At 59.2% G+C, this 25182-nt stretch overlaps 2 protein-coding genes across 12 annotated transcripts in view; both read right to left on the bottom strand.

Moving 5' to 3' along the window:
• ATP8B3 (ATPase phospholipid transporting 8B3) overlaps window positions 1-17650 on the bottom strand; it is a 32616-nt gene extending 14966 nt beyond the window's left edge. For 2 of the 11 annotated variants that reach the window (XM_030795882.1, XM_030795881.1), the window contains exons 1-15: window positions 17559-17650; window positions 16452-16608; window positions 15483-16382; window positions 13923-15180; window positions 12624-12715; window positions 10291-10404; window positions 9224-9322; window positions 8675-8736; window positions 8143-8215; window positions 7934-8004; window positions 7416-7498; window positions 4813-4971; window positions 4149-4237; window positions 2446-2636; window positions 2133-2341 (exon numbers count right to left, since the gene is read on the bottom strand). In XM_030795882.1, the coding sequence (XP_030651742.1) occupies window positions 2133-2341; window positions 2446-2636; window positions 4149-4237; window positions 4813-4971; window positions 7416-7498; window positions 7934-8004; window positions 8143-8215; window positions 8675-8736; window positions 9224-9322; window positions 10291-10404; window positions 12624-12715; window positions 13923-13974 (1294 nt within the window). In that variant the 5' untranslated portion in view covers window positions 13975-15180; window positions 15483-16382; window positions 16452-16608; window positions 17559-17650. The other 9 variants (XM_030795887.1, XM_030795879.1, XM_030795878.1 and 6 more) reach the window with 9 other exon arrangements.
• Window positions 17651-18654: 1004 nt separating this feature from the next.
• The window catches only part of REXO1 (RNA exonuclease 1 homolog), a 33726-nt gene continuing 27198 nt past the window's right edge, over window positions 18655-25182 (bottom strand). The window contains exons 5-16 of the mRNA XM_030795888.1: window positions 24822-24985; window positions 23539-23670; window positions 23209-23332; window positions 22301-22414; window positions 22036-22173; window positions 21812-21925; window positions 21119-21192; window positions 20631-20741; window positions 20108-20223; window positions 19842-19980; window positions 19636-19756; window positions 18655-19565 (exon numbers count right to left, since the gene is read on the bottom strand). Of these exons, the coding sequence (XP_030651748.1) occupies window positions 19477-19565; window positions 19636-19756; window positions 19842-19980; window positions 20108-20223; window positions 20631-20741; window positions 21119-21192; window positions 21812-21925; window positions 22036-22173; window positions 22301-22414; window positions 23209-23332; window positions 23539-23670; window positions 24822-24985 (1436 nt within the window). The 3' untranslated portion in view covers window positions 18655-19476. The remainder of the gene's footprint in view (window positions 19566-19635; window positions 19757-19841; window positions 19981-20107; window positions 20224-20630; window positions 20742-21118; window positions 21193-21811; window positions 21926-22035; window positions 22174-22300; window positions 22415-23208; window positions 23333-23538; window positions 23671-24821; window positions 24986-25182) is intronic.

The raw sequence follows: 25182 nt of genomic DNA, 5'->3' as shown, positions 1-25182 counted from the left end.
AGTTTTTGTTTTTATTTATTTGTTTATTTTTAAGACAGAGTCCTGCTCTGTCGCCCAGGCTGGAGTGCAGTGGCATAAGCTCAGCTCACTGCAACCTCAGCCTCCTGGGTTCAAGCGATTCTCCTGTCTCAGCCTCCTGAGTAGCTGGGATTACAGGCTCATGTCACCACACCCGGCTCATTTTTGTATTTTTTAGTAGAGATGGCATTTCACCATGTTGGCCAGGCTGGTCTCAAACTCCTGACCTCAGGTGATCCGCCCACCTCGGCCTCCCAAAGTGCTGGGATTACAGGTGTAGCCACCGCACCTGGCCACGTTTTATTCTTTATTGTTCTTACAGATGGGGTCCTACTCTGTGGCCCAGGCTGGAGTGCAGTGGTGCGATCACAGCTCACTGCAGCCTCAACCTCCCAGGCTCAAGGCATCTTCCCTCTTCAGCCTTCCAAGTTGCTGCGGCAACAGGTGCATGCCAGCCCTTTGTGGTTTTTTTTTTTGAGATGGAGTCTCTATCACCCAGGCTGCTGGAGTGCAGTGGCATGACCTTGGCTCACTGCAACCTCCACCTCTGGGTTCAAGCAGTTCTCCTGCCTCAGCGTCCTAAGTAGCTGGGATCACAGGTGTGCACCACCATGCCCGGCTAATTCTTGTTATTTTTAGTAGAGACGGGGTTTTGCCACGTTGGCCAGGCTGCTCTCGAACTCCTGACTTCAGGTGATCCACCTGCCTCAACCTCGGGCCCATTTTTCTATAGCTAAACTTGTACCATTTCTTGGGGACTTCTAACTACACTAAATTATGACCCAGTCCAAACCACGTGCCCTGGTTATAAATTAGACCCGGGGCTGTCAAACTACACCCCACCACATCATCAATTTTTGTACGGCCTGTGAGCTAAGAATTGTTTTTGGATTTTTAATGGTCAGGAAAAAAAATGACTAGAATAATACTATTTTGTGGCCAGGCGCGGTGGCTCACGCCTGCAATCCCAGCACTTTGGGGGGCCGAGACGGGCGGATCACGAGGTCGGGAACTCAAAACCATCTTGGCTAACACAGTGAAACCCCGTCTCTACTAAAAATACAAAAAAATTAGCCAGGCATGGTGGCGGGCGCCTGTAGTCCCAGCTACTCGGGAGGCTAGAGGCAGGAGAATGGCGTGAACCCAGGAGGCGGAGCTTGCACTAAGCCGAGCCGAGATCGCGCCACTGCACTCCAGCCTGAGCGACAGAGCGAGACTGTCTCAAAAAAAAAAAAAAAAAAAAAAAAACTATTTTGTGATCTGGGAAATACTCAGAAATTCGAATTTCAGCATCCACAAATAAAGGCTTGTGAAAGTCAAAAGAAGAGTAGTGGCTGGGTGTGGTGCCTCTCATCTGTAATTCCAGTGCTTTGGGAAGCGGAGGCAGGCGGATCGCTTAAGCCCAGGAGTTCAAGACCAGCCTGGGCAACGTAGGGATACCCTCTCTTGACAAAAAATACAAAAATAAGCTGGGTATGGTGGCACGCTCCTGTAGTCCTGGCTACTTGGGAAGCTGAAGTGGGAGGATGGCTTGAGCCCAGGAATTCGAGGCTGCAATAAGCTATGATTGCACCACTGCACTCCAGCCTGGGCGACAGAGCAAGACCCCATCTCAAAAAAAAAAAAGTACTGTTTAAAAGTTTGGCTAGGTGTGGTGGCTCATGCCTGCAATGCCAATATTTTGGAGGCTGAGGCAGGCGGATCACCTGAGGTCAGGAGTTCGAGACCAGCCTGGGCAACATGGTGAAACCCTGTCTCTACTGAAAAAAAATACAAAAATTAGCCAGGCGGGGTGGCACGCAACTGTAATCCCAGCTACTTGGGAGGCTGAGGCAGGAGAATCAACCCGGGAGGCGGAGGTTTCAGTGAGCCAAGATCGCGCCATTGCACTCCAGCCTGGGCAACGAGAGCAAAACTCCATCTCAAAGAGAAAAAAAAAAAAAAAAAATTTGCTGGCCCCCTCCAAAGGAAACCACGCCATCTGGCTACGGTTCCCTGGTTCGGGTTCGGGCGGGGGTGCCGGGCATCGGGCCAGACATGGCTCTGGTCCTCGGGCACCCTGAGCCCCTTGAAGATGGAGGACCCAGCCGGGAGCTCAGGTGTTGGGGCCGCACCGTAGACGCGGCCGTTGATGCAGCACTTGTTGAAGGTCAAGATGTTCTGCGTGAGTGTGCCCGTCTTGTCCGAGAAGATGTATTCCACCTGGCCCAGGTGGTCATTCAGGCTGGTGCTGCGGGCCTTGGCGGGCACGTCCTGCGGCTTGTAGTACATCTGCACGTCCCAGTCGATGAAGATGCTGTTCCCCAGGTAGATGAACTCGGACCTGCAGAGGCACTCGGCGTCACAGTCAGCCCCGCCTGCTGTGTGCCATCCCCCATGCCTCCCCGTTCCGCGTTTGCACCGGGGGCGCGGCCAGCAGGGACTCACAGGATGAACATGGACATCGGGACGGTGACGCTGAGCAGGATGAGGAAGCCCCAGAAGATGAAGAAGGACTCTGCGGCCACGCTGCTCCCGTGCAGCCCCGAGAGGTAGTAGTGGTGGTCTTTGAATTCTTTGACCGAGAAACCGAAGCTGAAGGCCAACACCAGGCAGACAAACACCACGGAGATGAAGATCTGGAAGGCGGACGCGACAGGGTGGGTGAGGGGGTGGGGGTCCCCCACTCTGCCATCAGGATGGGGTGAACACAAAGATAAGGCTGGGGCTGGGCACCATGGCTCACGCCTGTAATCTCAGCACTTCGGGAAGCTAAGGCAGGCGGATGGCTTGAGGTCAGGAGTTCAAGACCAGCCTGGGCAACAAAGTGAGACCTCATCTCGATGAAAAACTTAAAAAATAAATTAGTCAGGCATGGTGGCGCACACCTGTAGTCTCAGCTGCTCAGGACGCTGAGGCCAGAGGATCGCTTGAGCCTAGGAGGCTGCAGTGAGCTATCATGGCGCCACTGCACTCCATCCTGGGCAATAGAGTGAGATAGAAAAACATTTATTTATATTTTTTAATTTTTTTTTTTTTGAGACAGAGTCTCACTCTCTCTCCCAGTCTGGAGTGCAGTGGCGCGATCTTGGCTCACTGCAAGCTCTGCCTCCTGGGTTCACGCCATTCTCCTGCCTCAGCCTCCCGAGTACCTGGGACTACAGGCGCCCCCCACCATGCCCGGCTAATTTTTTGTATTTTTAGTAGAGAGGGGGTTTCACCATGTTGCCCAGGATGGTCTCGATCTCCTGACCTCGTGATCCGCCCCCCTCAGCCTCCCAAAGTGCCAGGATTACAGGTGTGAGCCACTGCACCCGGCCGAAAGACATTTATTTATTTTTATTTTTATTTATTTATTTATTTGAGACAGAGTCTTGCTCTGTTGCCCAGGCTGGAGTGCAATAGTGCAATCTCAGCTCAGTGTAACCTCCACCTCCGGGGTTCAAGTGATTCTCCTGCCTCAGCCTCCCAAGTAGCTGGGATTACAGGCATGAGCCACCATGCCCAGCTAATTTTCGATTTTCTGTAGAGACGGGGTTTCACCATGTTGTTCAGCTGGTCTCGAACTCCCAACCTCAGGTGATCCACCCACCTCGGCCCCAGAACGTGCTGGGATTACAGGCATGAGCCATCTCACCCAGCCTAAAAAAATATTTATTTTGGCCGGGCATGGTGGCTCATGCCTGTAATCCTAGCACTTTGGGAGGCTGAGGAGGGCGAATTGCTTGAGCTCAGGAGTTGGAGACCAGCCTGGGCAACATGGTGAAACCCCGTCTCTACTAAAATACAAAAAAATTAGACAGGCGTGGCGGCGTGCACCTATAGTCCCAGCTACTCGAGAGGCTGAGGCAGGAGAATTGCTTGAACCCAGGAGGCAGAGGTTGCAGTGAACCAAGATCGTGCCACTGCACTCCGACCTGGGTGACAGGGCGAGACTCCGTATCTAAAAAATAAATAAATAAATCATTATTATTATTTTATAAAACTATTTTTAAAAATTACTTTAATGAAAGATTTTTCTGGCCCAAAGACCTGCCCACAAGATCAGGCTGCACATTTTGCAGAAGAAGGAAACTGAGGCCTGGAAGATGACATCCCTGACCCTGCCCTCCTCTGTGTTCCTGGGGCAGGGGTACTTGTTGGCAGCTCACCACAACCACCAGCTTGTTCATCAGGAGGTCCAGCTTGGTTCTCTTCAAATGGATCTTGCCACAGTTCTTCATAATTTTTGTGTCAAAACCTGCAGGGTTTGCAACATGTATCCATCTATCCACCTATCCACCCACCCACCCAACCATCACCCACCCACCCACTCATCCACCCACCCACCCATCCACCCACCCACCCACCCATCCACCCACCCACCCATCACTCATCCACCCACCCACCCACCCACCCATCCACTCATGCACCCACCCACCACTCACCCATCCACCCACCCACCCACTCATCCACCCACTCACCCACCCACCCATCACCCACTCATCTACCCATTCATTCATACACCCACCACCCACCTACCATTCATCCATTCATCCATCCATTCACTCACCCATCCAAGCACCCATAGATCCATCCCCCTACCCATCTACCCATCTATTTGTCTATCCATCCATGCACTCATCCTTTCACACATCCATCCACCCACCCACCCACCCATCCCCACATCCATCCACCCACCACCCACCACCCATCATCATCCATCCATCACTCATCCCCACATATCCATCCACCCACCCACCCACCCATCCCCACATCCATCCACCATGCCCCCATCGGTACAGCTCCCACTCCAGGACCCTGGAGCGGCCATACCAGCATAAATGACCAGTCCATAGCAGGTGTCTGTGTTACGAATCCTGCAGCCTCGCAGGAGGAGGTTGCCAATGTCCAGGGAGTATTTCTTGTCATTCCATTCCAGGCACCCCACAAAGTGGTGCATCCGGCTGTTGGGCGCCTCACACACCACTGTGCCTGTGGGCGGCCAGGTGGTCAGTGGGTCAGTGGGCTCAGGCCCTCTTCCCCAGGTTCCCTGCGCCGGGTGCAGGTGAGAACATTCCGGCCACCCTCATGAGCCCCAGGGCCCCAAACTTGCCCTATAGGACCCCAGCACAGGGCTGCCTCAGGAAGGCTCCAAAGTCTTCCTGTCCCTGCCTGGCCTCAGGGACTTTGGGCAGGCTGTTCCTTCCATGGAGACTCACACTTCCCTGATCCTCCAGCCAGATCAGCCCCTCCTAGCTCCTAGCTCCCTCCCTCGTGGTTCTGATCCCAGCATGTGATAAGATGTTTATTGGTGCAAAGCTATTGTTAGTGTCTGTGAGCTCCATGAGAACTGGTGCCAGCCTCCTCTCAAGCTACACTCTGACCCCAGGGCACGGCCCAGCACCTGCACATGGTAGGTGCTCAGTAAATGTGTCAAGGGGGAAGAGGAGAAGGGACACCTGATCGATGAGCCTCCTTTTGGGTGCCAGAGCCTGTCCACCACCACCACCCCCCCCCATTCACCAACACCCTGCAATGGCCTCACTTCCGTTGGAGAAAACAGGTTCAGACTACACAGACTGGCCCGGGGCAGCATTCAGTGAGGGTTAAAATGACCATGGGGCATGGGTTGGGACCCCAGAAGGGAGAGGGGCCACAGGGTTCCTGAAGGGTCCTCACCTGCCTCCCCATCACGTCTTAGGGATGGGGAGCCTGACTCCATCCTGGATGTAGGAATTGGAGACACCCATGGCGGGATGGCCAGAGGGCAGAGAACCATAGGGCAAGCCCACACCTCAGGCCACCTCTGTGAACCTCAGTCTCTTCCTCTGAAAAATGGGTCCATGCCCAGTGAGAATGCTGGGGCAGATGGACAAGGCCAGGGCCCACAAAAGCCTCCTTGCTCAGCCCGGGAGGAAAGGCTAGAGGAAGAGTCACTGCCTGTCTGATTCTGTGTCCCGATGGTGTTAAATAAGAGAGCCAGCCGGGCGCGGTGGCTACGCCTGTCATCCCAGCAATTTCAGAGGCTGAGGCGGGTGGATCACCTGAGGTCAGGAGTTCGAGACCAGCCTCACCAACATGGTGAAACCCTGTCTCTACTAAAAATACAAAAAAATTAGCTGGGCGTGGTGGTGGGCGCCTGGGATCCCAGCTGCTTCGGAGGCTAGGGCAGGAGAATCGCTTGAACCCGGGAGGCGGAGGTTGCAGTGAACCAAGACTGTGCCACTGCACTCCAGCCTGGGCGACAAGAGCAAGACTCTGTCTCAAAAAAGAGGGAAACTTTAGCCGAGTTCTGGGACTGTCACGGAAGTTAGAGAGGATGGGTGTGGCCCCCTCCACCAGGGCTAAGCCTTTCCCCAGATATCACAGACAGATGGGGAAAAACTGTTTGGGTGTGAGGAGCAAGGAAAAGATTCTGTCCTCAAACCAATTAGAGTGACTCTCCTTCGCAATAAGACAAGAAAACCAAACAAAACTGTACCCCCGGGCTGGGCTGCAGCAAAGAGTAACTGTTCCCACATCACCTGTGAAACATCTCCAGGTGGAAAATAAGAAACAGTCACGCAGGCCGGGCGCAGTGGCTCATACCTGTCATCCTAGAACTTTGGGAGGCCGAGGTGGGTGGATCACCTGAGGTGAGGAGTTCGAGACCAGCCTGACCAATATGATGAAACCCCATCTCTACTAAAAATACAAAAATTAGCTGGGCGTGGTGGTGTGCACCTGTAATCCCAGCTACTCGGGAGGCTGAGGCAGGAGAATCGCTTGAACCTGGGAGGTGGAGGTTGCAGTGAACCAAGATCGCACCACTGCACTCCAGCCTGGGAGACAAAAGCGAAACGCCGTCTCAAAAAAAAAAAAAAAAGAAAAGAAAAGAAAAAGAAACAGCCAAGCAGTAGAGGGGGTCAGCATTCTGTTCTTAGAGGCCTTCCTGCCACAGGAATTGCCAGCCCACGCACACAGGTGCCTTTTCAATTAAACAACCAAATGTGACTGTGTTATGGTTAAATTTTACACTTAATAGAATGTAGCACTTTATTTTTGGTTTTGACACAGGGGTCTCAGTCTGCTGCCCAGGCTGAGCGCAGTGATGTGATCACAGCTCACTGCAGCCTCAGCCTCCCTGAGCTCAAGCGAGCCTCCCACCTCAGCCTCCCAAGTAGCTGGGACCACCGGCACGTGCCACCACGCCCAGCTACTTGTTTTATTTTTTGCAGAGATGGGATCTCGCTGTGTTGCCCAGGCTGGTCTTGAATTCCTGGGCTCAAGTGACTCTCCTGCCTCAGCCTCCCAAAGTGCTGAGATTCCAGGCATGAGCCACTGGGCCTGGCCAGCACATTTTTTTAAAAAAAAAACAGAAATAACAACAACAAAATACCCTAACATTTAACTTTTACAGATTCGGGGGACGTGACTCCCTGCTCAATGCCTCTCACCTTGAAAGGACGCCATCTTCTTTGTAGTGGTCAGTTCTTTGTGGGTGACCATCAGGGCCTGTCTGAACTTCAAGTTGGTCTCCCTGGTGACGAGGAGAGGAGGGAGGTGAAAAGAGGTGAAAATGGAGGGGACGGATGCTTCGAGGAGCCCCCAGACCCCTTCTGGAGTCACTCAAACATTTTCACTGAGCACCTACTAGTTCGCCAGCTGCCAGTCGGATGGCTGAGTCCCAGAGAGGGAGAAAGCCTTGCCCAAGGCCACACAGCATGTTTGCCAAAGTGCTGAGGCCAGGGCCTAGGGCCTCCTGCTCGTATGCACCCAATGGAAACAATGCGGACGGTGGGCATCTTCCTCCCCTCAGTGCCTGGCAGCATCCACCCCCCAGACACTCTTGGGGTGAGTGACCAAAGTCTCTGAGCGACCTTGGCTGGCCGCCTCCTTGGTGACCGGGGAAGGGGGCTTCTCCGGGCCATGCGCCCCACCCCCCAGGGTCCCCAGCGATGCCACAGCTCCTCACCCATCAATGTCCACCGTCTCCACATAGCACAGGCTGCTGGGCTCCGTGCTGGCCAGCAAGAGCACGTCGGCCTGGGGTGGAGTGGGGGGAAGCGTCGCAAGAGGGGATGCAAGACAAGTTGGGGGCGCGGCCACCCTCCCCACCCTGGGAGGGGCGCTCTCGGTGCAGGGGCGCGTAGTTCTGGGACCTCGGGGTCAACCCCAGCTCACTGGGACGATGTTGTCTTTGCGGAGACAGACCACATCCCCCACGCACAGATCCTGCCATTTCTTCCGCTTGAAGCTGAGGGGAGAGGGGGTTGCGAAGGAGGTCCCTCCCTCTGCCGACCCTCCCCACACCGGGAGAGCAGAGGCACGGGATGATGTGGGGCCCGCAGCTGCAGTCCCCACCTCCAGGCCTTTACCCCCTCAGGAAGCCTTCCCCGGCCTCCCACCCCACTCCCCGAGGGTCCACGCTCCCACCCGGTGATCTCCAGGGTCCTGCACCCATGTCCTCTTCAGACTGTCCTTGTCCTCCCCATCGCCCGAGCCCCGAGCTCTGCAAGGGTTCGCCATCAGGGCCTCGGCCTCTGTCCTCATCCCGGCCACACGCCTAATGAATGCAGGCCTGGTTCCTGTCGGACTCAACCAGCTGGGAGATCGGGGAGCGTGGAAGGTGATGGACACTTGCCGAGGCCGATGACCCTGCTGGGCTGGAGCCCCCCATGTCCCCGTGGATCCCCAGCTGCAGCCCCAGCCTCACCTCTTCCCCATTAGAATCTGGCAAGGTCTGTTGTTGATGGCTCTGTCACTCTTGTGCCTCCCCTGGGCCAGGAGGGAAAGGATCAGAAAGACCATCCAGCCTCTCCTGCCCCCGCCCGGGCCGCTGCCGCGTCGCAGCCCAGCAGTGCCCGTGCCTGCCCGCAACACAGGGTCCCTGTCCACTGGCCCCATGCCACGTTGCATCTGCCCAGGGATCCCGGGCATGGGGGCCGCTGGACCCACTGCTGCTGGCGGGGAGAAGACAGGCGAGCTGCCCACCACCTAGTGTGCCTGCCAGACCACTACCCCACCAAAGCTCAACGGCCCCAAAACCACGCAGCTGACAGAGCCAACGCCACCGGCAGCACCTGCCCAATGTGGGTGCCGGCAGATAAGGACAATGTAGCCCAACAGCTGAGGCTCCCAGGCCCGTGTTCCCCTAACGCTCCAGGAAGCCCAGCCCTCCTCCCGCTCTCGCCCAGGGCTCAAGAGACGCCCCCCATTCGGCCCCTGCTCCCTCCCCCAGGCAGCTGCGTCCAACAGCACTCACGATGTCGTCCACCAGGTCCCGGGCGGCACGGATGAAGAGGAGGCAGACCATGGGGGCACCGAGCGAGAACCAGGGCAGCGTGGAGATGTCGGGAATGCTCTGATGTGGAGGCGGCCGCAGGAAGGGTCACACCAGCCCACTCCCCCGTCCCCTGCCCTTCCACCGAGCCAACCCAGCCCCGCACTTGACACCATGTGACGCATATGCTGGCCACCTTGGCCGGAGTCCAGCCATCACCCGCACCCCGCAGCCCTCGGGACAAACCCCCCGGCATCCCTCCACCTGCCTGGAACTTCTCCCACACGCCTCGTCTCCCCAGCAAACTCCTCTTCTCCCATCCAAGCCCAGCTCCCACATTGCCTCCTCCAGGGAGCCTTCACCAGCCCCAAGCTTGGCCGCCACTGCTCCCCCTCCCTCCCGTGTCCCTGCTTCCCCAGGTCACCCTGCAGGTGTGAGCTCCACCATCCCCCACCCTGGTGCCCGGCCAGTGGCCTGCACACAGTAGGTACTCCATTAATGCTGAATGACTCGACGGATAAAAGGAGAACCTCTCTATCCAGAACAGAAATGAGATGTCAGGTGAGAGTGGGTGCTCTGAAAACAGCACCGCTGGCTGGCTGCTGGCCCCATGCTGGCCTGGACCACCCAGGTACCAGGAAGTGGCTCTGTAGGTCCCAAGAACATGCTCTGGGGCTCCTCCTTCCCCCTCGCCTCTGAGGTCAGCTAGGAGGGCGGGGGCCAGGGGAGCTGCGTGGCCAAGGCCGTCTAGGCTGGGGAACAGCTATGCCTCCCAACGCCCAGCCCTGCCCAGCAGGAACCAACGGGGTGTGGAGAGGGTGCTCGTCATCAGACCTGGAGGGTCCGTCCATCCACCTTCGTCATTCAACGTGTATTGATTGCCTTTTGTGTGCCAGGCCCTGGGCAGGGTAGTAGGGACTCAGCACTGAGGGTCCCAGTCTGTGGGGAGTCTGTGGGGAGTGGGACGTGAACCCACCCATCACATAGACGAATACATCGATGCTGCCAGGTGGCTGGGGGGACTTCCTGGAGGAGGCGACGCGCCTCACCTGCAGGATGATGATGAGGAGGAAGTACAGGTTGGACACTCGGTGGAACTGCTCGTACAGGTTCAGCGGCAGGAACGAGAAGAAGCTGTACTTGGCTGTGCGGACGACATTGGTCTGGAACGAGAGCCGCGGGCCGCCTGGCAGGGGGTGCCATCCAGGCCAGGGGATGGGGGTGCCCAAGGCCAGACCTGCCCCACTTGGCCTTGCCCAGCATCCTCTGGGCTGTGGGACACCTCATTAAGCACCTACTGAGCCAGCGGTTACTGAGCACCTGCTGAATGCAAGGCCTCAGGCCAACATTTACTGAGCACCTGCTGAATGCAAAGCTTCAAGCCAGCATTATTAATAAATGAAAGACCTCAAGCCAGCATTTACTGAGCACCTGCTGAATGCAAAACCTGGAGCCTGGGTTAATTAGCTATTGAATGCAAAGTCTTGAAGCCACCTTTTACAGGGTACCTGTGGAATGCAAGGCCTCAGGGCAGCATTTACTGAGCACCTGCAGAATGCAAGGCCTCAGGGCAGCATTTACTGAGCACCTGCTGAATGCAAGTCCCCAGGGCAGCATTTACTGGGCACCTGCGGAATGCAAGGCCTCAGGGCAGCATTTACTGAGCACCTGCGGAATGTAAGGCCTCAGGGCAGCATTTACTGAGCACCTGCAGAATGCAAGGCCTCAGAGCAGCATTTACTGAGCACCTGCTGAATGTAAGGTCTCAGGGCAGCATTTACTGAGCACCTGCGGAATGCAAGGCCTCAGGGCAGCATTTACCGAGCACCTGCTGAATGCAAAGCCTCAGAGCAGCATTTACTGAGCACCTGCGGAATGCAAGGCCCCAGGGCAGCATTTACCGAGCACCTGCGGAATGCAAGGCCTCAGGGCAGCATTTACTGAGCACCTGCTGAATGCAAGGCCTCGGGGCAGCATTTACTGAGCACCTGCGGAATACAAGGCCTCAGGGCAGAATTTACTGAGCACCTGCTGAATGTAAGGCCTCGGGGCAGCATTTACTGAGCACCTGCGGAATGCAAGGCCTCAGGGCAGCATTTACTGAGCACCTGCTGAATGTAAGCCTCAGGGCAGCATTTATGAGCACCTGCGGAATGCAAAGCCTCAGGGCAGCATTTACTGAGCACCTGCTGAATGTAAGGCCTCAGGGCAGCATTTACTGAGCACCTGCTGAATGCAAGGCCTCAGGGCAGCATTTACTGAGCACCTGCGGAATGCAAGCCCTCAGGGCAGCATTTACTGAGCACCTGCGGAATGCAAGCCCTCAGGGCAGCATTTACTGAGCACCTGCTGAATGCAAGGCCTCAGGGCAGCATTTACTGAGCACCCGCTCAGTAATGCAAAAGCCTGCAGCCAGCATTAATTGAGCTTCTACTGAGTGCAAAGACTCATTGAGCTGTGACCAAAGCAAGACACCCAAGAGGATTTCAGGTAGGGCCCCGATGGACACATTGTACTTTCAGGTTGGGTATTAACTGACCCTCACGTGCACTGGGACAGGGCAAATGAGATGCACAGAACTCTTGTGCCAAACCAGTGATTTGGTTAGGACAGGCGCTTTTGTCCTCGAGAGGAAAATAAAAATATTGGCCGGACATGGTGGCTCACCCCTGTAATCCCAGCATTTCAGGAGGTCGAGGCGGGTGGATCACTTGAAGTCAGGAGTTCCAGACCAGCCTGGCCAAAATGATGAAACCCCATCTCTACTAAAGATGCAAAAAAGTAGCCGGGTGTGGTGGTGGGTGCCTGTAGTCCCAGCTACTCGGGAGTCTCAGGCAGGAGAATCGCTTGAACCCGGGAGGCAGAGGTTGCAGTGAGCCGAGATCTTGCCACTGCACTCCAGCCTGGGCGACACAGTGAGATTCCATCTCAAAACAGAAAAAAGAAAAAAAGAGGCCGAGCGCAGTGGCTCACACCTGTAATCCCAGTACTTTGGGAGGCCGAGGTGGGTGGATCACCTGAGGTCAGGAGTTCGAGACCAGCCTGGCCAACATGGTGAAACTTCGTCTCTACTAAAAATACAAAAATTAGCCAGGCGTGGTTGTGCACGCCTGTAATCCCAGCTACTTGGGAAGCTGAGGCAGGAGAATTGCTTGAGCCCCGGAGGTGGAGGTTGCAGTGAGCAGAGATCTCGCCACTGCACTCCAGCCTGGTCGACAGAGGGAGACTCTGTCTCAAAAAAAAAGAGAAAAAGAAAAAGAAAAAAGAAAACTATCGAGCAAATACAAGCAGAGGCAGGACTCAGGAGGTGCAAAAAATAGATTCCCCAGGGGTACCAGGCAGCTCCTCTGGGGGCCGGGGAGGTGCGGGAGGGGCCGCCCACCTTGTATTTCTTCCTCCGCCAGCACAGGAACACCTTCTCCTTGAACTGTGCGTTGTAGGTGCGGTTGTTAGCCTGGACCTCCCAAGTGAATGCTGCAGCGAGACAGCCGGGCGTCACTGGAGATTGAGGCCCAGGACAAACACCCCTAATGACCGCCTGCAGGAGGGCTAATGGGGCCCGCGGGACCCAGGCGCCGGGGAGGCCCGAGATGTCGGAGCCCGTAAACAGACAGTCGGGCAGCAGGCCCCACCTGGGGACCTACCAGATCCCTGCCCATAGTTGGCGCCGGCACAAGTGGATTCCAAGAGTGGCCACCCACGCCCCCCGGCCACGGGCCAGTCCTGAGACGCAGAGAACAGGCCCTGGGAGACCCATTCAGGCCTATACATTTTTTTTTTTTTTTTTTTTTTTTGAGACGGAGTCTGGCTCTGTCGCCCAGGCTGCAGTGCAGTGGCGCAATCTCGGTTCACTGCAAGCTCCACCTCCCCGGTTCACACCATTCTCCTGCCTCAGCCTCCTGAGTAGCTGGGGCTACAGGTGCCCGCCACCACGCCCGGCTAATTTTTTGTATTTTTTAGTAGACATGGGGTTTCACTGTGTTAGCTAGGATGGTCTCGATCTCCTGACCTCGTGATCCACCGCCTTGGCCTCCCAAAGTGCTGGGATTACAGACATGAGCCACCATGCCTGGCCCAGGCCTATACATCTTACAGAGGGGGGTAAACTGAGGCTCGGTGATGGGCTCTCGGGTGTCCAAGGCCATACATCCAGCTGGCGGCCCAGATCTTTCTGGGCATGCAGCCCCCAAATCCTGAGCCAAATCCCCCAAACCCAGTCAGTACTAGGGTTGGAGACTACTAGAAACCAAATGAGAATCCTAGGCAAGGCCTGACGTGCAGGTCTGGGGGACCCCAGCCTGTCTCAGCCTCAGCCTCAGCCCTGCACTTTTTTTTTTTTTTTTTGAGATGGAGGCTCGCTCTGTCACCCAGGCTGGAGTGCAGTAGCACAATCTCAGCTCACTGCAACCTCCACCTCCTGGGTTCAAGTGATTCTCCTGTCTCAGCCTCCCCAGTAGCTGTAATTACAGGCATGCGCCACCACACCCAGCTAATTTTCGTATATTTAGTAGAAACGGGGTTTCTCCATGTTGCCCAGGCTTTCGAACCCCTGACCTCAAGTGATCCACCCGCCTCAGCCTGCCAAAGTGCTGGGATTATAGGCGAGACCCACCACGCCTTGCCAGCCCTGAACTTCGTAATCCCTCCCACCTGCACCGCCCCCTCTGCCCAGGATCAGCACCTGAGTTCCTGTCCTCATCTTGGAGATCTTCTCTCTGGCCGAGGCTGCCCATGCTGGTTGGGCTGTGGGAGAGAGGGGCGCCGGGTCACAGCAGTGGCCCCAGCCCTGGCTGGGCACCACTCCGTCTTCAAGGAGCTCACAGCCTAGGGGCCAGCCCTCTCAAATGCTACCTCCCACACTCATCTGCAGCCTCCCCTCCAGGCTCTGAATGTCCAGCCATAGGCTGTGTGTCTCGCCTTGGACACCCTGAGACCCAGGGGACCCCAAGATGATCCTCAAACCTGCAAAAGCCCATCTGCCAGTGTCCCCCACCAGCCACCCTGGTCACCTCCCACCAGTACAGCCTAGAAGGACTCTGCCGCCAGCCATGCCAGCTTCTGGCCATGCCAGCCTCCGGCCACTGCTCCCCACACCTCGCTTTTCCTGGAAGGACCACTCTCACCTCCTCCTGGTTTCGCTGACGGCCTCCTGCCCCTCTCCCCATGTGGCACCAGCTTAGGGGCTCAGTCGTCTGTTCACTGACTGAATGGGACCCCCGGGCTATATGTTACATCTCAAAACACAGCATGAGGGTCAGGCATGGCCACCCGCCTCCTCACCCCTCCGGCTGGGCAGCAAACTCTGATGGGGGCAATGCAGGCAGACGGCACATTGTCGGAAGATCCTGGAATCTTCTCCACTAGCAGGTTCAGGAATGTGGGTCTAGCTCTAGCCCTGCACCGGCGGCCCTGGTTTGGCCCCCTATGAGGCAAACCACCCCTAGACGCCAGCAATTGGCCCCCCACCTGCCAGCTCTCTAGCAGCGCCCTCTCCACCAAGCCCCTGCCCCTGTGTTCCGGCCGCCCGGTGCACCCATCCTCACCCTTCCAGTCTCTGTTCATACTTCCCAGCCCGGCCAGCCTGGGCCTTGTGCCTCCTCTGGGGTGCCCCTCTGCCTGGGGAGTCCCCCATCCCAGCTCTGATCACCTTCTCACCTCCGCGGATGCCAGCAGGACCTGAGACTTCCTGAGTCACGTCTGAGTCACCCGTGTCGCCAGGTCCTGGTGGGGCAGGGCTTGGCTCAGGGCCAGCTCTGGTGCTCCTGGGAGTCTGAGAGGAGCCAGTGCCCATTCACCACATGAGGAAAACGGAGGTTCAGGGCCAAGAGGGGTTTAGGCTGTGGGACGGGGGAGAGGTGGGGGAGACCCCCGTGGGGGCAGACTGGGGGTTGGAGAGTTGGAGAGAATGCTCAAATGGCCAGAATCCACTCAAAGTGTATCTGGGGGCAGAAACAGACACGGACACAGCGCTGGCTTCCTGCTCCCTCACTAACCGGGACGCCCCATTACTCGGAAGCCCCCCACCCCGTCTTCCCGCAGCCGCAGAGGCACAGGGACCGCCCTGGACAGGGCTCCAGAGTCCAGGGCTGTCTGCACCCGCCCCGGGGCCCCAACCGCGCGAACCTCTAGGGGCGCCCTCTCCACCCCCGCCACCACGACCCCAGCTCTCAGCCCGGGTGGAGCCCAGAGAGGGTGCGCGGGCTCCCGGGGACGCACAACAGTGGGAGCACCCGCCGCTCACCTGCGCAGGACAGGCAGGGAGGGGCAGGCCGCGGGCGTCCAGGGCGGCGGACGTGGTGGAACCGTTAGCCCGGTGCCAACGGTCCTGAAACGGGTGACGGGGTCTCGGGGCGGGGCCTCGGGGCCCGGCCAAGGCGAAGGTGGAGCCAGTTCGGAGCCCGGAAGGGGGCCGAGGGCGGGGCCTGGAGGGGTGGGTGGGGCCAAGGCGAAGAAGGGGCGGGGCCTCGAGGGTGGGGTCGAGCGGAGCACGGCCGAGCAGGATCCGGGCCAGGCCTCAGGGACATGGTCACGGCAGAAGGGCGGGCCGAGCAGAGCCTCGCAGAACAGGCCAGGATAGAAGACGCTCGGGAGCGGTGCCTGGGTCTGGGGAGGGGCCGGGACTTTGGGGAAGGGGCTAGAAGGAAGGCGAGGCCAAGCGGGGTCTCGCTGAGCAGAGTCAGAGTAGGGGCGGGGCCAGGACTCAGGGGCTTGGCCAAAGCGGGAGGCGGGGTTGAGCACGGCCTTGCGGAGCAGTGTTATGGTAGGGGCGGGGGCTGCGATCCGGAGCCGTTACAAAGGAGGAAGGCGGGGCCGAACGGGGGTGTCGCTGAGCAGAGTCAGAGTAGGGGCGGGGCCAGGACCCGGGGCTTGGCCAAAGAGGGAGGCGGGGCCGCGCAAAGCAGGGTTTAGGTAGGGGCGGGGCCAGGATCCAGGGGCGTGGCCAAAGAGGGAGGCGGGGTTGAGCATGGCCTTGCAAAGCAAGCTCGAGGTAGGGGCGGGGCTAGGATCGGGGGCGTGACAAAGGAGGAAGGCGGGGCCGCGCAGAGCAGGGTCAGGGTAGGAGGGCGCTCAGGTTGGGTCCAGGACAGAAGGCAGGGCCTTGGGAGGGCCTTAGGGAGCAGTGCCAGTGCAGGGGCGGAGCCTGAAAGGGAACAGGGTGTCAGGGCACGGCCGGGCCGGGCTTGGTCAGGCTGGAATGGGCCTTGCAGACCTGACGGGGCTGAGGCTGGTGGGGCCAGCGTGGCAGAGAGCAGGAGGAAGGACCACAGGTAACGGCCGGTGTGTAAGTCGTGTCTGATCCGTGTCCTGTGTTCGTTCATTCATCCCATACACGTTCAACGAGCGCAGATGCAGGGCTGAGCACCAGGCTGGGGAGAGGCGGTTATAGCCATTGAGACCACTCTAAGGCCAGGAGGAAGCCCGCAGGGTTCTGTCCAGCAGGTGGCAAGGGCTCAGGGATCCTTAATGAAGAATTGGCAGGGGTGAGTTCAGCGACAAGGCTACGGCGGGTCCAGGCCAGAGATAGGGCCGGGAGCCAGGGTCAGAAAGTGTGTGCGGAGGGGCTGCTGAAGATGAAATGCCCCCAAGAGTGAGGCTACCTGGGGTGAGGGCCCAAAGGGAGAGGCAAACATGGGTGGAGGGGGATAGGGAGGCCACCTCCCCCATCGAAGTGGCAACCACCTGAGGGCTCTCGGTGATCACAAACCCTCTTTCTTTGGAAGCCCAAACTGGAAGACTGCTTGGCCCTGGAGGCTGCCAGGGAACCTCTCTTTTTTTAGACAGAGTTTCACTTTGTCACCCGGGCTGGAGTGCAGTGGTGTGATCAGAGCTCACTGCAGCCTCCACCTCCTGGGCTCAAGCGATCCTCCTGCCTCAGCCGCCAGAGTAGCTGGGACCACAAGCAGGCAGGCAGGCCACTGTGTTTAACTTCTCTCCTTTCATTCCTTCAACACTTCCCCTGCGCTTGCTTGCTCAGTGGTTATGAAAAAGACCCGGGGCTGGGGGTTTGAACACACCGTTCTCATAAACTGTAGAAGAGACCTGGTTGGGTGCAGCTGTGAGGACCAGATTCCCCCACCCCAGCCTTCGCAGGGGGCACCATCCGGGGGCAGGAGCTTGCCCAAGGCACTTGTGCAAAGGCCCTGAAGCCTCCAGTGGCAACAGGTGGCTTCACAAGCTGAAGGGAGTCCCTGGGGGCTGAAGCCAGGGCAGGCCAGCCTTGGGACCCCCCGTGGGCTGTGTCCTGAGGCACCATGTGCATTCTGGGAAGGGGGAGGCTGACATCACATGGGAATGCACAGAAACAGCGAATACACACCTGCGCCATTTATTTAGAACACAAAGCCGGGCACAGTGGCTCACGCCTGTAATCCCAACACTTTGGGAGGCCGAGGCAGGTGGATCACTTGACGTCAGGAGTTCGAGACCAGCTTGGCCAACGTGGTGAAACTCCATCTCTACTAAAAATACAAAATTAGCCAGGTGTGATGGCACGGCTATAATCCTAGCTACTCAGCAGACAGAGGTTGCAGCAAGCTGAGATTGGGTGACAAAGCGAGACTGTGTCTCAAAAATAAAGAAAACTCCTTTACAGAAGAGGTGGGGAGAGTCACCTAGTCACAGGAACAGCCCTCGAGGGTGGAGGGCCCTGGAGGGATGCAGAACCCAGAACTGGGAAGGTAACCCTTCTACCTCTGCAGCCTTGGGACGGAGTCCTCTGGGGAGGGCCCCCACGTCCTCATCCCGGGCCCTGCGCCCTTGGCCTTGCCCTTCAGCAGAAGCCTGAGACCAGGGTGGCAGGAAACCCCCTCCAGGCAACCTGCCCCCAGCTGCTGGGTCCTGTCCCACGAGGCTCGTCACTTTTTCTACTTGAGGTCAATAAAAAGTGGGGCCCACCCCTGGGCCTCCCATTCCCAAGTGGGGTCCCGATGCAACCAAGGTTGCCTGAGATGTCTGTGCACCACACGATGTGTGGCATTTCCTGGTAAGGGCCGGAACAGCTTTTCGTGTCTGCACTCCATCCTTTGACGGGCAACACGCAGCAGCTCCCAGTCTCTTTAACCCCCTCTCACCATCTGTGTGCAGTCCCTATCTCTGGGCAAGGCAGAGAGGGATGCCAGCTCTGTGCGCAGGGCCCAGCTCCACACAGGACTGGGGACACCACCCACTGTCCAAGAGGCACTAGAAGCTACAGGATGGTGGCCCATGATCTGGGGCTGGAACTGGGACCCCACAGCAGGTGTGGCCCAGCCCAGGGGGAGCCAGCACTGGGCGAGCTTTTGTGAGGGAAAGTTTCACTGCTGTTTTCTCTGTGTTGATGGGAAGAGAATCAGTCCTGGCTGCAGGGACAGTGGCCTCCCTGGGGTACATGCAGAGGGCTCACCAAGTACCAAAACCAAGACCACCACAAAATCTAAAATCCATACAAACATTTATTCTGTCCCTGCCTGGAGGTGAGGGGGAAGGGGTCCGGAGAGCCCCGCAGAGGAGGACGGGGCTCTGGCGGGAAGACAGTGTCCGGAGGCCAGTGGGCTCCCTCCGGACGACGGACCCTGGGACTAATGAGGGGCCGCCTGGGTTCTCAGAGGTCACGGAGTGCAGGGGTCGGGCGGCGAGTGGTGGAAGCCGGCGCCCCGAAGACAGGCCAGCCCCTGGAGCACAGAGGCCGGTCCAGCCCACGCTGGGCTGAGTGCGGCCCTGGCCCCCACTGGGGTCTGTCCCACCCCCACCCCCCAGGAGGGAAGGCAGCAGGCCCGCTCTTCCCGGTGGGAAAGATGCTGTGCAAGTCATCAGGTTTAAATTAAAAATAATAAAAATAACAATACAAAATAAAAAAAGACTGTCTCAAACAAACCCGGGACAAGCCCGCCCCTCGACCCATGTGAGGAGCAGAGGTGCCGGCCACCACCTGGGGAGGAAGGCCTGGCAGGAGGGGCAGGAGGGGCTGCAGGCCGGGTGGGGGCGGACTCTGTCCTGGTCTCCGTCAGCAGCAGTTTCTAGAGACGCCAGAGGGCTGGGGGGGCAGAGGGTGGGGACGGGCGGAGGGGTGCGGCAGGACGTGAGCAGGGGTAGGCTGGGCTGGGCTGGGCGTTCTCTGGCCGCCAGCTCCTCCCGCTGCTCTGGGCTGCCTCGGCCAGGTGGACGGGTTACCAGAGATTTATTGCACTGTTTTGGAAGAGGCCTGGGGCTAAGGACCAGTGGGGCGGCAGGAGAGGCGGGTGGGAGGCGGGCAGGCGTCATCGCTTGGTCTTGGCGTCTTCTCGAACCTTCCAGATCACCAGGTGCATGCAGGCGCCGGCATCCTCGCTGGAACTGTGCCCATCCACTGCGGGGCAGATGCGGTGAGCACGTGGCCCCTGTGCAGGGACGGCCCCAGGGCAGGTACCGGCACTCACCATTGTCCTGGATGATCTGTCTGAGGTAGTCGGCCATGAGGTTCCGCAGGGACCGCTTGTAGGGGAGGCCCAGGCGGTGGGGGAAGAGCACAGACGTGTCCACCACGGTGCTGTGGATGACCTGCGGGCAGCGGCAGAGGTCAGCGCACGTGGGGCCTGCGCAGGTCCTGCTGGAGAACCGCGCGGGACCCGGGCCGGCAGGGCACCTTCAGGGCCAGGAGGTCGCTCTCCAGGCTGTGTCCAATGAGGATGGTGTCAGCGCTGAACATGCTCAGCAGAACGGCCTGGACGTCACGCAGCGTGACGCTTGTGTCAGCAAGGTCAGCCTCCGTCACCCCCGAAAACCTAGGGGAGTGGGCAGGAGGGGCACCAGGGCTCAGCCTGGAAGCACTGGCTGGTGGGGCGGGGAGGGTGGGTCCCTGGGGAGAGGCAGTGGGGAGGGCTCCCGGCTCCCAGAGGGCACTGGCCACACCTGGTGTTGTAGTCCACGATCTCGTTGTCGGGCTTCACGAAGGTGTCATAAACCACATGCACGTCCGTGTCGACCACCGTGACGCGCGTCAGCTCCAGGCCATACGTGGTGTAGGACTGCGGGTGAGGGATGTGCCTCAGATGTGCTCCAGGCACCGGCCTCCCTCCCTCCCCTCTCCTGCCCCCTTTCGGGTCTCCAGAACCCCGCAAGGCAGAGGCAGTGGCCAGAGACTCTGTGGGACTTCTAGGAGAGGCCAAGTGGGGTGTCACCTCAGCAACCCCCTTTCCCAAAGCCCTCCTGCCTCCCATTCACAGGCAGAGCCAGGGCCCAGTGCCCGGTGCGCTTGGCTCTACTGGGAAGTATGGGGTGTTGGTCCAGGGCAGGAGCCACAGGCACCGGTGCTGTGAGAGAAACCCTGAGCACTGGCTGGTGAGCCAGGCCCACATGGGGCCATATGGGGCAGCTGCACCAGGCCAGGTCCTCCCCCATCCTAAACCGGAGGCTGGGCAGAGAACGGCCTCACCATCTCGCAGTCCAGGGCGTAGATCCCCGGGTGGGCGTCTCCTGAGAGCTCTTTCTCAAAGGTCTTCACGAAGCCCTCAAGGCGCTCCTTCCGGCCATCCTGCACATGTTGCTGGGGGGTGAAGAAGGCAGGTGAGGGCGGCTTCGGGGTGCAGTGGGGGCGGGGGTGGCAGCAGCACATCTCTGAGCCCTTCGGGACCGTCCTATCCATCCATCACGCCTGTTCACTGGTTGGGACCCTGGTGAGCAGGTGGGGAAGGGGGCTTGCCAAGAAGACACAGGGAGGACGGCTTCCCAGGATGGGAAGTGGCCAGGGACAGGGCCTGGGGCCTATGGGTGCTACGTTCTCTGGGTAACACAAGAAAGGCTGCCCGGGGGCCCAGACCCTGAGCCCAGGACTGTGCTGTGTCCAGGGACCCCACACCAACGACGGGGAGGCAGAAGTCTGTTGAGAACAGGCAGAGGGGACCAGGACGCCAGGGCTCTCACCTTTGCGACCTGGCAGCCGACAGAGCCGGCGGCAGCTGAGCAGCACATGTACTGGGTCTCCCAGCCTCCGGCCACTGTAGGGGACACAGACACACAGTCAGGGCCCGGCCAGGCCCACTCCACAGTCCCCAGGGCACTGACCACCTGCATCTGCCGAGCCCTACTAGGGAGTGAGGACTGAGGACGGGAGGCCTCAGCCTCTTGGCAGAGCTGGAAGCAGACCAGGCTCCGGCAATAGTCTGGCAGCCAAGACGCCCAGGCCTGGATCCAGGGAGACCAACGCACTCTGCAGAGGCCTCTCGGGCAGCGCTGCCTCGGGCAGGACCCTCCAGGTACCCCCGAGGCGATCGCTTTAGGGGCCGCCACAAGGCTGTGCAAGGCTGGCCATGTGTCCTGAGCATGGCTGCGTGGTTGCCTGGGGGATTGAATGGAACCACCAGGCCAAGGGTGGGACAAGCCCCTCCGCTCCTGGGGCCAGCAGCCTCCACATTTCCATGGACCAAGGGCACAGGAAGGCAGGGACACAGGGCCTTTCAGGTGGTGGCATTTGAACACTGTCATGGGAAAGCTCGTCTTACTTTTGCATAAAGAACAGGTGGAGAGAAAATGAGGCCAAGGGCTAGTCCCGGCTCTGCCATGGATGGTGCAGCCCAGGGACCCTGGGTGGGATGGAGGGCCTGGGTAAAGCCTTACCCCGGTTCCGGCGCAGCCGTCCCCAGTGGTAGTAACACTCCTCATCCCGGACGCAGCGGCCTGAAGAGGACACGAGGTACTCGGTGCCACAGCGGCAGCAGGTCCTGCAGGAAGCTGTGGGTGGGGACCCGGGTGGAAGCTGAGGCTCACGCTGGGGCCCGCGTGCCCGGCCTTGCCCACATCCTGCACCTGCCCGCCTAGGCCATCGCAGGCCAGCGACTCACAGTCCTTGGGCCTCTTCTCCTCAGCTGTGAAGATGATTGCGCCCCCGGGCCGCTCTGGGTGCGGGAAGGGGTAGCCGTTCTCCTTGAGCTGGTCCTGGGTAAGCAGGTACTCCCTGAGGCGGCTGTACAGGGCAGCCCCTGTGGACAGGCACGGTGGTCAGCCCCTGCCTGGGACGGCCCACGGGGCGGTGGACACCACCGGGAAAGGCGGCTGGGCCGGCAGGGGCCCACAAAGCACCACGGCAGAGCAGGGGTGGGGCCTTACCTTTCAGGTCCTCCACCCGGGGGCTGCTTGGACGGCTGAGCGAGAAGCTGGTCTTGGCGGCCAGCCTGCCTCCCAGCACCACCTCGTGGGACACAACCCTGCGGCCGCTGGTCTCTGGAAGGGGGGGGGGGAGGAGGGTGTTAACTAGCTGGCTCAGACCCCCACCCCGCCTGCTCTCCCACCCACCCTGCACTCCTCAGACCTCTGCCTCAACTCCCCCTTCCTGGGACAGCGCCCCACTGACCCCGGGTTCCAGCCTGACCCGAACAGGAGAGGCAGACATGTGGTGGGCCGGGGACGCAGGGCAGCCCCCAGCTCTGCAGGCCCCAGAGCTGCACAGAGGCCCCACGGCCGAAGTCTTCGTCCCCTCCCCTAAAGCGAAGGGAGAAGGGCTGGGAGAACAGCACGGGGGATCTAATGGCTTTCGAGGGCTTTGAGCCTCCATGGGCCACCCAGCCTGCGATGCCAACCCCGGGCCCCTCCGAGTGCTAATGGAGGCGGGGACAGGGGTGGGGGCCGGTGATAGCTTAATGCAGCCTGGAGAGGCTGCAATGAAACGCCCAGGTCTCCGCTTTCTTCCTCCGCAGAGCTTAATGCATGGAGCTCGCCCAGCCCTGGGCCTCCTGCTTTGAAGGGGCTGCGGCGGCTCCATTAGCAGGTGGCCCCTCGGCTCGGCTCAGAGACCCGACTCAGCAGAGGAAGGTGGCTGACAGAGAGGACGCCAGGGCCTGGCCCGTCCTACACAGAAGCCTGGGAACCAGGCAGCAGGCAGCCCCCTCACAGCACCCGCGCTTTCCTTTTGTCTGAGACTGTGGCTGAGCTCAGGGCTGTGAAGGTCCCAGCAAGGGTCCCAGCCCAGCTGCCACCCCAAGAGCAACCCTGAGCCTCCCCCACCCACTGGGACTCACTGCTGAGGCCGGGCACGGCGCTGGGGGCCAGGCCCCTGAGCTTCTTGAGGGTGTTCACGGCCACATTCAGGTAGATGTTCTTGCTGGGGCTGCGGTCATAGGCCACCTTCTCCTCGTTCAGTGCCTGGGGGACACGTGGTGCCCAGCTGAGGCCATGCCTGCCTGGTGCCGGGGAGCCCCAGTGGTGGGGTCGCCATGGGATCGGGGACTTGCATCTCTCCCCGGCAGCTCCGGGTCGCAGCTGCGGCTGAGAGGCCGGGGGATGTCTGGGGACCACCCTGGACCCCTAGTCCCCACCCGGCCGGCCAGACAGGAACTCCAGGACCTCACCTTCTCTATGGCCTCCTGGTTGGAGGTACAGAACTTGAGACACTCCTCGATGAACAGGTTGAGATAGCGCTGGCGGATGACAGTGGGGACTTTGCCCCCAAACTCTTTGGGGATAATGGGTTTCTTTAAACTCTAGAGGGAAGGCAAAAGCAGCCGTGGGTGAGGGCCTCTGCAAGGCCTCCAGCGGGAAACGCAGACGTGTTGAGGCTGTGACCGTGGCTGGAGGCAACAGTGAGGTGCGCTGTGACAGATCAGCCTGGCTCCAGTAGGGACAGACACTCCAAGGCAAGACAGGAGCGGCAGGGGAAACTGAGGGCAGGGGGAACTAAGGGCGTGGGAAACTGAGGCCATGGGGGCACATGGGAACTTGCTGTACTTTCTGCTCAATTTTCCTAGAAACCTAAAGTTGCTCAAAAAACATAAAGTCTATTAATTAAAAACAAAATAAGACCAGGTGTGGTGGCTCACGCCTATAATCCCAGCACTTTGGGAGGCTGAGGCAGGAGGATCACTTGAGGCCAAGAGTTCAAGATCAGCCTGGACAACATGGCAAAACCCTGTCTCTACAAAATAAAAAACAAAATTATTAGCTGGAGTGTGATGACACCAGTTTGTGGTCCCAGCTACTCAGGAGGCTGAGGTGGAAAGATCGCTTGAGCCCAGGAGGTCGAGGCTGCAGTGAGCCATGATTGCGCCCCTGCACTCTAGCCTGGGCAACAGAGACGCTGTCTCTAAAGGAAAAAAAAAAAAAAATACCAACCGACAAAAAAACAAGACAAAAAAAAACCCACCAGGGTGGCCGGGCGCAGTGACTCACACCTGTAATCCCAGCACTTTGGGAGGCCGAGGCGGGTGAATCACGAGGACAGAAGATCGAGACCATCCTGGCTAACACAGTGAAACCCCGTCTCTACTAAAAATACAAAAACTTAGCCAGGCGTAGTGGCGGGCGCCTGTAGTCCCAGCTACTCAGGAGGCTGAGGCCGGAAAATGGCGTGAACCCAGGAGGCAGAGCTTGCAGTGAGCCGAGATCGCACCACTGCACTCCAGCCTGAGGGACAAAGCAAGACTCCTGTCTCAAAAACAAACAAACAAAAACCACCAGGGCATGGGGAGGGAAGGTGAAGGCTGTACTGCAGTGTGGAGCACGAAGGCCCGCGGGGCAGGGGCGAGGCTGGCCCTCTGCAGGTCCCATGTGGCCGGAAGGGGCCGGGCCATCATGAGGCCGGGCCTCAGGGCGTGGTCTTGGGGGTGGTGGTCCTGGCCGAGATGGGAGGGGCTACCTGTAAGGATGGACTGTGGGCAATTCGCTTAGGGGTGATGGTGGTGGTAGTCTTGGACGCCATCCCCGACAATGTGCGTGTTTTCAGCTGCTGGCCGCCCGGCTCGGGGCCGTTGGAGGGCTGGCTGCCGCTGGCCACAAGGGTCCTCTTGACACCTGTGGGGGCTGGCGGGGCACAGGAGGTGTGGGCGCAGGGTGAGTGGCTGCCCATCACCACGTGGCGGAGCACCAGGCAGCCGCGGCCGCTCAGCGCCAGCAGCACGTGCATCTCTGCGTGCAGGGGGCCGGGCCGGGGCGAGAGGCGAGGGCTGCGCAATGACATCAGGCTCTAGCTGCCTTCAGGGAAGTCCATCGAGGCTGAG

This window comes from Nomascus leucogenys, chromosome 17 (genome assembly GCF_006542625.1).
Source record: "Nomascus leucogenys isolate Asia chromosome 17, Asia_NLE_v1, whole genome shotgun sequence".
Classification (NCBI taxonomy): Eukaryota; Metazoa; Chordata; class Mammalia; order Primates; family Hylobatidae; genus Nomascus; species Nomascus leucogenys.
Note: the sequence above shows the minus strand (reverse complement) of the source record. Positions and strands in the feature narration are given on the sequence as shown.